The sequence below is a fragment of the Ascidia mentula genome, chromosome 3 (assembly GCF_947561715.1).
Source record: "Ascidia mentula chromosome 3, kaAscMent1.1, whole genome shotgun sequence".
In the NCBI taxonomy this organism is placed as follows: domain Eukaryota; kingdom Metazoa; phylum Chordata; class Ascidiacea; order Phlebobranchia; family Ascidiidae; genus Ascidia; species Ascidia mentula.
In genome coordinates, this window is record NC_138568.1 from 6477919 (window position 1) to 6488350 (window position 10432).

The 10432-nt window shown below is 35.8% G+C and overlaps 1 protein-coding gene across 1 annotated transcript; it reads left to right on the forward strand.

Moving 5' to 3' along the window:
- Nucleotides 1-3645: 3645 nt before the first annotated feature.
- Nucleotides 3646-10395, forward strand: LOC145894256 (uncharacterized). Its single transcript, XM_082982786.1, has 14 exons — nt 3646-3764; nt 3814-4019; nt 4144-4278; nt 4346-4485; nt 4627-4782; nt 5218-5341; nt 5492-5657; nt 6207-6327; nt 6669-6779; nt 7200-7322; nt 7624-7813; nt 8646-8807; nt 8942-9042; nt 9345-10395. The coding sequence occupies exons 2-14, from the start codon at nt 3863-3865 to the stop codon at nt 9588-9590; spliced, it is 1932 nt and encodes a 643-aa protein (XP_082838912.1). The 5' UTR covers nt 3646-3764; nt 3814-3862; the 3' UTR covers nt 9591-10395.
- Nucleotides 10396-10432: the final 37 nt, after the last annotated feature.

Below are 10432 nucleotides of genomic sequence, written 5' to 3' on the forward strand. Positions count from 1 at the left end.
GGTTTTAGTGAAAAGTGTCAGTCCAAGTGTTACTTTTATCTTCAAAAACAAAATGTACTCAAACAAACAGTCTTACCAAATGGTGTATGTGAAAGTTTTTATTAGAAAATTAACAAAACAGCAAAGATATAAAAATAGAGAGATTTGTCACAGTATAAGCATACAGAAACCAAACCCCTCCAGCACCCATTAAATCAACCAGAGGGATGTTAATCAGCATATATATATGCCCGTATTTAGTGTTGCAAATGACATTATGTTCTTTAAGTAGGTTGTGTATGTGTGGCTTGCCAAACTCAGGTGTTCAGCAGAAAATTAAGCTTTTGTGTAATGGCAAAAACAGGTTTGTGGCTATATCACCCTTGCTACTGACCCAGTTGAATGGCTTTCACCTAAAAGGTATTTCGGACCAAAAAAATACACAACACAAAAATCAAACAAGGCTGGAACATTAAAAAAACAGCTCACAGTACAATATTGCTTTACCTACACCGAAACACTGATAATGTGCCCAGCTCTACAGTGGATGTCCAGATTTTGCGGACATTACATAAAGTTGCTATTAAATCAGATGTCTGAAACCACTTGTGATGCGCAAGACTCATATAAAGATTTTCCATCAGTTCCTGAAGTGCACGGACGGAAAGTTGGAGTCGCTGTGCAATGGTGGGTTTGGGGGTGGACTCTGGGAAAATATGTCAGTTTTCGTTGGGAAACACTGAGCAGACAACAGTTTGCATGAGGTGAAAAAACAACACACGATCCCTTTGTCGTTATTCTGCTTCGGTCTAGTATTGAAATAGTTAACGGAACATCCCTGGTTTGGTGATTCGCCTGCAAGCTACTTTCGGTACGTACCCAGGTAGCACACGACGTAATAAAGACGTGCATATTTGGGTCGAAAAATGGTCTCTACGCAAAATCTACGTTCTGTTCATTTATGGTCTGCAAAATTACGTGGAATCTACGTCCATTTGCGGTATGATGAGGACGTGTTTGCAAACAACGTATAAAAGACGTTGAAACACCGTTCATAATCGGACGGGTAAAGTTTGCACTTAAATTTGACGTATGCTTCATGTCTATTATTCGACGTCAGTTTGACGACAAGTAAAAGTGATCGAAATACAGCTTCATTTCACGTCAATGTTGAACGTCGAAATTTGGATAACTACTTACGTTGAAATTACTCTATTTGACGTCTTCAAAATACGTCGAAATTTGGAAAACTACTTAGACGACTATATTGTGTCTATTTTTCAACGTCGAATTGACGATAAGAAAAATACGTCGAAATACAGCTTCATTTCAAGTGCGGTGCCAAATCTGTCTTGATTGGTGTTATGCGCATATTAAACTACGTATATGAGGCCTAAGCTGTACTTATTGTTCTTAGTGCAAATCCCAGTTCATTAGATAACACAATGTGAAGTTGTTTGTCTTTTACACCTGGGCCCCATAAGTCAAAGCTACCATAATCCTCATGTTCTACAGAATAAACATCTTATGTTATTGGGGTACTTCTACACGATGGGCATTTCTAACCCATAGTCCATGCATGCAATAGTATAAAAGCAAAGCGGACGTGCATGGAATATAGCTAAACATTTTTTCGTACATTTGAATACCCAGCAAACACACGTTCGTGAAAACGACGTGGATTTCGCGTCCGGACTAAACGTCGAAATTTAGGTTGATACTTGGTCGAAAGTGCAATACGATAAAACGTAATTTAGCTCGACGTATAAATTACGTATGTATGTCACGTGTTTCGCTGTGTTTCTACGTAAGGGTAATGACGTTGAATTTACCGCATGGAGACCAAGGCTGCACCTTTGATTCACGTCATGAACGAACGTTGATTTAACCGCTTCACACAGACCAAAAGTTGACGTTTATTTCGCGTCCTAAAGGGCGGAACTATATGCTTTTTCAATACTGCTCGCTAATGATTTTGTCTCTGACTGAATCTGTCAATAAGATATGTGTCCATGAAGTTGAATATGTTTTATTATCAGCTATTTTGTCAATCACTCTTTCTTCCTGGAGCGTGCTGCAGATATTCGCTAACTTTGTAGCCAAATGTTTTTTCCGTCAGCGTTGGATAATGGCTTCGGACTGCTTCTGCATACCCAAGCACAAAAGTCATGAATTTAAAACCCAATTTTTGTGTGACATCATTTTAGTTACCCTTTGAACAAAGCAGGTTTAAGAAAAACCCAGGATCTAACAATTCGATGTTCGCCAAGCTGAAATTATCAAGTTTTTTCAACACTTGAAAACGTTATCCTTTTTAATAATTCACAATTGTTGTCCGAAGGAATACTGAGTATAATGGGGAAATTAGGAGTAGCCACAGAAACCGGGCAGAGTCGTTAGTATAATGCTTCCAACTGAAATTTTTTGTGTATGTATTACTCAAGGTGTAACTAGAACCAACTGCTGGTTACTGAAGTCCTTATATTTACCTAAAACTACTCCATACAAAGTAGAATTTGCAAAGGCAAATTTTGCTGCTTGCTGAAGTTGACCTTCTTACTGTTCAGCAAAACTTCAACAAGTCCGCTTTGCTTTTAGACTATTGCATGCATGGACTATGGGTTAGAAATGCACATCGTGTAGAAGTACCCCAATGACATAAGATGTTTATTCTGTAGAACATGAGGATTATGCTGTAAAAAACAAACAACTTCACATTGCTGTGTTATCTAATGAACTGGGATTTGCACCAAGAACAATAAGTGCAGCTTATAGGCCTCATACGCAGTTTAATATGCGCATAACACCAATCAAGACAGATATTGGCACCGCGCATATGAGGTGGTGTCAAAATGCCGCTGTCTTCAACACAAAGACAAACTCAAAAAGATTCTTGTGGAAAAAATTACTTACTCTGAACGAAGTTTGAAATTGCTCGTTATTTTTGAATTATCAGGTTTCAAATGTCTGGAAACGTGACTGAGGATAGCTCGGACAATAAGCTTCAACGGACGTTTTTGTTGTTTATTTTACATACAAATATCATTGATTTGCGGCTCATGAATAACAAAAAGGGTCCACGAACACCATTTCTTGCAGGACAAGATAATTTTTGACCATTTTAGGATGGAAAGATTTTCTGCGGCGCCAATATGGGATGACGAAAAAACTAATGGTCACGATTTATGCTTGAAATACTCCGGAAACTGAAAGTCCATGACGCAAATTTGCTTGGTATTTAATCTGCCCCCCATAAGAATGCATTTTAAGGTCAAATAAACAAGAAAAATTGGGCCAATATATAGTGTATACGTAGCCTATCTAAGTTCTTCACCAATTGCAGTAGGGTAGTTGCGGTGTAAATAATTGCTTTTCAGCTCAGTTGTACAGTTATGCTGTGGAATTGGCACACAAGTTGTGAATCAGCAGACACATTACGTTCAACTAAAAGAAACGTCAGCATGCACGTTTTATTTTTCGCCATGTTTTGTGGCCACGTCTCGTGATTTCATTTCCCCCATGACGAGGGTTGAAGCTCTCAAAATTTAAATGAAGTGCTAGTTACGTAAAACGTTTCGATTCGCTCATGGCACAAAAACTCCTGAAAATCTGTCGGTTGGCGGTCAGGTCACGTGAAACCAAATCACATGCCGGTCAGGACGTCACGAGTCATAACAGCCAGTGGGAGCTCGAGCTGAAACGGAACTTTAGTTATGCATGCGCGAATGCACAGTAGGACGGTTTGCGCGCTGTTTGGCGAATGCTATTATTCCGGATTTCAGAAGGTGAAAATGTTCTTATCGAACTTCAATTGGTTTTTAATTATTTTTTTAGTTGTAGGATTTGCAGTAGGCTACGGTGTCTAACAATTTACATTTGAACCATGTCACCAACTGTTGCATTGCTGTGCCTTGTTGCAATTCTCGGGTGTACAGGGTGCCTTGGCCTTGAATGTCCGAATGTGACTGGAGTCCCACAAGTTCCACTTCCGCATCTGGATGCAAAGAAGTTCCATTATAACATTGAAATCTCTATCAACGGTAAATTTCTGACTGATTGCAATGCATCTAAGATAACTTTTCTGCACTGCAACACAAACTGCACTTGATTTAGGTTTCTGGCATCACTTATTGAGTTATCTTATATCACTTTTTTTCTATCCAGACTTGAACAAGACTTTGGATGCACTGGAGTTTTTCGATGCAGAAAATAATCTTACCTTTCTGTATCTCGACCAAGCTTCAAGCCGTGTTAAAATGTCATTTGATTTCAATAACAACCAGACATTTATTGTTGATGGTAATAGCACAAATAATTTTATTTTAATTGGACAATATTTGTAATTACTTTCTAACGTTTTGTAAAGAACTCAATGAAACATGCACTGTCATGAATTTGACCCAAGCGCAAGGCACCATTTCACTGATTGGAGTAAATGTTGAAAAAGGCCCACTATCCGTGAAGAATGCCTTTGTGTGGAATGCTGGATATAATGCAACTGACCTGGTAATGCATTTCTGTTTTTATGCATTTTCTGTTTAATTTTGCTGTATTTACATTATATATATACCTTTATTTTAACAAAAAGAAAATTTTTTCAATTAAGAACCAAATCTATGAATCTTTAAACCCGTATTTTTATTTTAGGGAATAAAAGTTGTGGATGGAATTCAAACGAACCATTACCAGACATGCTTGTCATTCGAAGGCGGAAATCTTACATACCTTGTTGATGTTTTTTTCAGTCGAAAAGACTGGAGTATGCCTGCTGGCCAGAATGCACCTGTTATGTTGCAACTAAATGTGAGTTTACCAATAATAAAATAAACTGCAGTGATAAAACATCATCTGTTACGCATTTATTTGGTATAGGGAAATTTAACAAAAAAACTTCTCATTGTAGCATAAAGCATTTTATTGTCTTTAAAAGGTTGAATTAACAATTAATGAAAATTTAAATCAGTCATTTCTATAAAAAACATTTAAATTAATTTAGAGATATTAATATGTCTATAATACCCTTGCATTAATTATCATCTTAAAAAAGCAATACTGATATTTAAGCGTTTTGCAAGTACCACTTAACTTAATTAAATTTACTAATAAATGGTATGTAGTTGCTTTTTGTAGTTTTCGCTCATGAGTGCTAAGTCTTCATTAATCCCACACAAAAAAATGCTGTCACTGCTAATGCAAAATAATAAAGAATTTTCGCAGTACGTATGCCCTGTTTTGTAGGCTACAACGGAAACAGATACTGATATTGCTTCACAAATTTACACTTACAAGTTTTATGATTATCACGATTCAACATCCAAAGACCTTTGGTCTCCAATGTTGCCTGGAGGAATGATTTGTGATGGTAGATAATCAATAAAAATGACTGTAATGATACACTTATTAGACACCATCAAGGGCATATTTTTTTTTTTTTTATTTTTTATTATTATTTGTTTAATTTTTTAGGTAAATAAACCAAAGTTTTCATGTTTTCTTGAACCTTTATCCACAGGGAGAAAGGATACAATTCCGAATCCATTCCGACCAATTTCGACATTGACATTTAGTCTTGGAATGGAAATGATTTTTGACTCCAAGTTGACATTTATGAACCAATATGTCGACATGGAAAACATGATGGTTCGCCTGGACGTAGATGGCAATCCTAGGACAACTATGTGAGTTCAACTACACTTGTTTTATAAGTTGCTAGTGTCACGATGTTGTATTTGTCAAAATAACAATATAATATTGAATATTTTTTGCTGAAATTTAATTAACAACAAACATGCATGTTTAGTCATTTGTGTTATTGGATAGCAATACATGATTTTGTTAGTAGCACTCCGAAAAGTAACCCATCAAAGTTTTTGTGTAATATTGTTAACGTTAATTTACATAATAGATCACCGATCCTGTGCTTAAATCAACAATCAATAAATTAGTTTAGTTTGGTTGATAATATTCTACAGAAAGATTGTAGCATTTTTTCTTTGTTTATGTGCCTTAACTGTGTCCACTTTGTTATACTTACATTTCTTGCCTCCTGATGGAGGCTGCTGCATAACAGCCGAAACATTGAGAAACATAAATAAAATAAAGTTTGCCAGAAGGGAAGTATTCAGCAAGAAGATTATATATGGCTGTTTGCTTGAATATCCTATTTTTTGTAGTGGGGATATAAAAGAAAATCCAACAGATGGCATAATTTGTCTGTATTTTTGCAGAATTCATGACTTCCAAGAGGGATTACAGTTTACCATTAACCGAGACTCAGGAAAATGTGAAACCAATCCCATTCCACTCAACAGTACTTTGACAGATGTTGTGGTTGTCAATAACTCACTGGTAAATTATAAAAATACTACTTAAATTGCATGAACCGACAACTATTTTTTGGGATACTTTTGTCAGAATACTGTATATAATATATATGCATGCAATTTTATGCATTGGTCATAGATTGGCAATGTTTACGAACAAGATTAACATCTGTTAGCTAACCAATTAATAAATGTTCCCAAGCTTATGGTATAAAGTATAAGAGGTGAAAATCAACATGCCGATTGCAAGAAAATCGGAAATGATTCCTAGAATTGGTTACCAAGAATTTGTCATAGTAGTATGCAGTTAAACAAGGATTTGTTGGCATTTATGCACTACCTAAATCATTTTTTAATTTTATGCAGGTCAAAATGGTTGCTCCAGGATCATTCATGCATCTGCAGAATGCAAGATATGGTGGCATAACGGACTTTGCTGGGTTTAAGGCTCATGCATGGATATCGGATATTATTCCAGTAAGAGATGACCTATATTTCTTTTTCATTGTTATTGTTATTTTGATAGTTTTTCAATTTAAAATTTGTTTGAAAAGTTAGTTTTACACTTTTCAAACACTTGCAAGGCTGCCACTGGCTAAATCCACCCGCAATGCCATGTTTTGTGGCCAACACCATGTTAGTTTGACACCTTGCTACAACAAAAATAATTAGAATTATCAATGATTGTTTGCAAGGTTGTGAGGTCGGCATTAAATCTGTGAAAGCAAATAAGGCCTACAGCACTAAATGGGTTTCATAACCATGTTGCAAAGAGTGTAAAATTGAAATGTGTATGTAGTTTAATCATAGCAAACAGCGTAGAGGATGTTTCATGTGGCAACAGGCAAACAGGCAATGCATTGTTGTGGTAAATCAAAACGAAACCGTTTTTCTCAGCTTGGAAAAGACGATTATTTCAATGGATCCGCAGCGTGGGTAAATGTGACTGCCTACATGTCTGTGGAGGATTTTAACCAAAATTCACAAATTTTAGGAATGTCCCAAACATCCACATCTTTGGTAAGATTGGTAATACTACATTTGTGGATTTGTGTGTGCTGTTCACCACACCCGTATAATCATCTGCAATTTCCTGGTTGGTTCAATAGCGCCTGAAGGAAACCAGTGTGCAGTTATTTATAGTAAATTTATTCAGGAAATAAAAGGGCACCATACGTACCATTTATCATTACCCAGCCCGATTAGACAAACACCTGAAAGAGTGTTAAAGAAACATGCACACTGTAGGGACATATGTGTATGTCAGGACAAAAAAAAACATTCTTTACTATTAAAGTTACGGTTTCTGTCCATTTTTTAGCAACAAAATGGAACTGTCAATGTTACGTACAATATGCAATTCTACTATTACAACTTTCGTTTGGGAATTGATGAGCCAGATACCTTCCAAGCAACTCCCTGTTTCAATAGCTCACAACAAGAGGAAATTCTCCTTAAATTTGAAAGTCCTCTTATTGATGTCATTAAGAAAACACCAGCTGCTGTCACATGTAAGTTAGTCGTTTTGTATAAGGGTCACATCTTTAAATTTCTTTTATGATTTCGGTGTTTGGAAAAACAGCAACAGTTTTAACTAACTAACAAGTGATATTTTTTTAGCAACAAAAAGCATTCCCAGTACATTAATCAGTTAGTTTCCAAAGTTGTACACCCACTTCCTATTGTATGCCCATGTTGTATGCTCTGTACTGATAACTTATGTGGAGTCGATCTGTAGGCATTAAATGCCCAACATTCATCAATGAATTAGACATAATAATTTATGACCATATAAGTATGACTTAAAATGTTCATAATGGGCCCTTCTTTAACACTTTTTTTTCATTTGGTATTGACTATTTAGTGACTAAAATGTTCAGCCAGACTCAGAAGTTAGTATTTTATTTACCTAAAAGCAATGTATATATATTGAATAAATGTATATAACATGAAATCTCAAGAAAACCTTTCGAATTTATGACTTTGATGAACCTTGCACTATTTAATGTTGCTGTTGCTGCCAAGCATATTGTAATTAAATAGTCTGTTCTTCTGGCATATTAAAATGTAAATTTTATGCACCAACGTTTTGCCTGTTATTGAAGAAGGCTTTCCTCCCTGAGGTTTTAATGCGCCAGAAGAACAGACTATTAAATTTCCACTATTTGTTATGCCCTGATCCATAAATTATGACCTAATAACTATTGGATTATTCACTCTGGATAGTCTGGAGCAAAAACAATGTAATATATTTTTTTCAGAAATATATGAATACAACTTGTATACTTTGTTAAGCTTTTACAAAGACGATGTATTAGAGGATTTTCATTTTGCTTTATCTAGCTGCTGTCGTTTCTGCTGTGGCGGATGCAGCTAATGTGTCCAAAACAAGAGTTGTTCCCTCAATTGCATACAACACAGTGGTGGAAATGGACCAAACATCAAAGAAAAACAAAACTTATGTCTATCTTGGTGTGCCAGTTCTTGGCGTTCCAGATGTTAAAGGTGACACCCTGTTCCCTTTTTTGTAATTTTATAAACTTTTTTTGGTAAATGCAAGTTACGAAAAAGTTGTTTGGAAGGTAAAATTTCTAAAATTGCTCTTATGTAAATTTTCTGCAATTATTTTGACCCATCAGGTGATTCTGTGGAGATGGTCAACCAAATATGCCTGGCTACAGCAGTGCAGAATGTGAAAACAAAAGTGGGTGCTGGAGAGTTCATCTTAAAAGTACCCAATGTAAGTTAACTAGCATTATACCAAGTGAACAAAAACATTGGTGACATGTTTAAATGCAAACACGAGCAAAACATGCTGTCTTTTTTACCAAAAAGTTGCGATTTTGTTCTTGTTTGCAACTGCAATGAAAACTGCATGAATTAAATAACATCAAGAACCGGACCAAACCCAATTTTTTTTTTTAAATCGACACAGATTTAATTTTTTTCTATTGCATTTACATTCGGCTGAAATGCCTAAAATCTTGTAATGCATCAAAGATGTGAAATTGAGTGCTTTGGTTTCAACAGTTTTGTTTACAGAATATGGAGATATCTGCAGTGCCAAACTATTTCAACACTCAGCATGAATTGCTCAGTGGACAGGCCCCACCCCCTCCACCCCAACCTACCCCTGGCCCCGGGAGTAACACTGGCCTAAGTGCTGGCGTGGTAGCTGGTGTATCTGTGGCAATGCTGATAGTAGGCATAATGATAGGCTGTTTCGTTATGATCTGCAGAAACAGAAGGGGTGGCAACCAGTATGCTTACACCATGCATGAGGATTAGTGGTTTACAAATTTGTAGGATGATATAATTTTTTATTGAGTAAAGCTTTGCATTTATGTAGATATGGAGGGGTTTGTTATATTTGCTTAATTGCTGAATTACAAGTAATATGGTCTGTTTTATTTCTGTTGTGTGTGTTTTTTCCTTGCTTTTGTACCATATGTTAGCATACTGATATTAACAAAACAAGGCTTTGATATCAACAATCGCGTTTTTCTCTATTAACCTGCCAAACACAAGATACAACAATAGCAAAACTTTTTGCACATATAACATATTTCTTACTGTGTTTAACTTGTGAGAATTTTTATAAATATTGAAGCAGTCATATTATGAAACTTTGCATGAAGATGATGAACTTTTTACCAATTTAACATTTTTCAGTAAAATGCCAGTAATCCTGCACATTTTTATGTATATAAATATATGGTGATTTTTTTACTCCCATAACTTTGTCTGTTTAAGTTCCCAATAGATTTACCGACCCTTGTCTGTTATTCGTATGGAAAAAAACTTCTGTAGTTACCTGTTACAACATTAGCAAACATTTTATGGGTCCTTTTTCTCCCAAGCACTAAACTGTGATGTCAATTGTTGTAAAAGAGCAATAGTCACGTTGAAGTTCCGATTGTATTGTTGTCAAGCTGTGTGTGTGTTATGTTGATTTAACAATTTGTGTTCCATTATGTCTTGCCTGTACAAAATCACAATGCTTAACAGGTTGTTAAATGACCAGCAATGGCCTTTATTTCCATCTTGCTTTGCTGTGCGTAGTATCTGCACAATAAATATCATTCTGGTGTTATTGGGTTCCTCTAACATTTGTGACAGAACTACTACGA

Excerpts from the sequence above, each read along its gene's own strand:
- LOC145894256 (XM_082982786.1), top strand. The coding sequence starts at position 3,863 with ATGTCACCAACTGTTGCATTGCTGTGCCTTGTTGCAATTCTCGGGTGT. Across the intron at positions 4,486-4,626 it reads GATATAATGCAACTGACCTG|GGAATAAAAGTTGTGGATGG; the intron begins GTAATGCATTTC and ends TTTTTATTTTAG. Across the intron at positions 4,783-5,217 it reads CTGTTATGTTGCAACTAAAT|GCTACAACGGAAACAGATAC; the intron begins GTGAGTTTACCA and ends CCTGTTTTGTAG.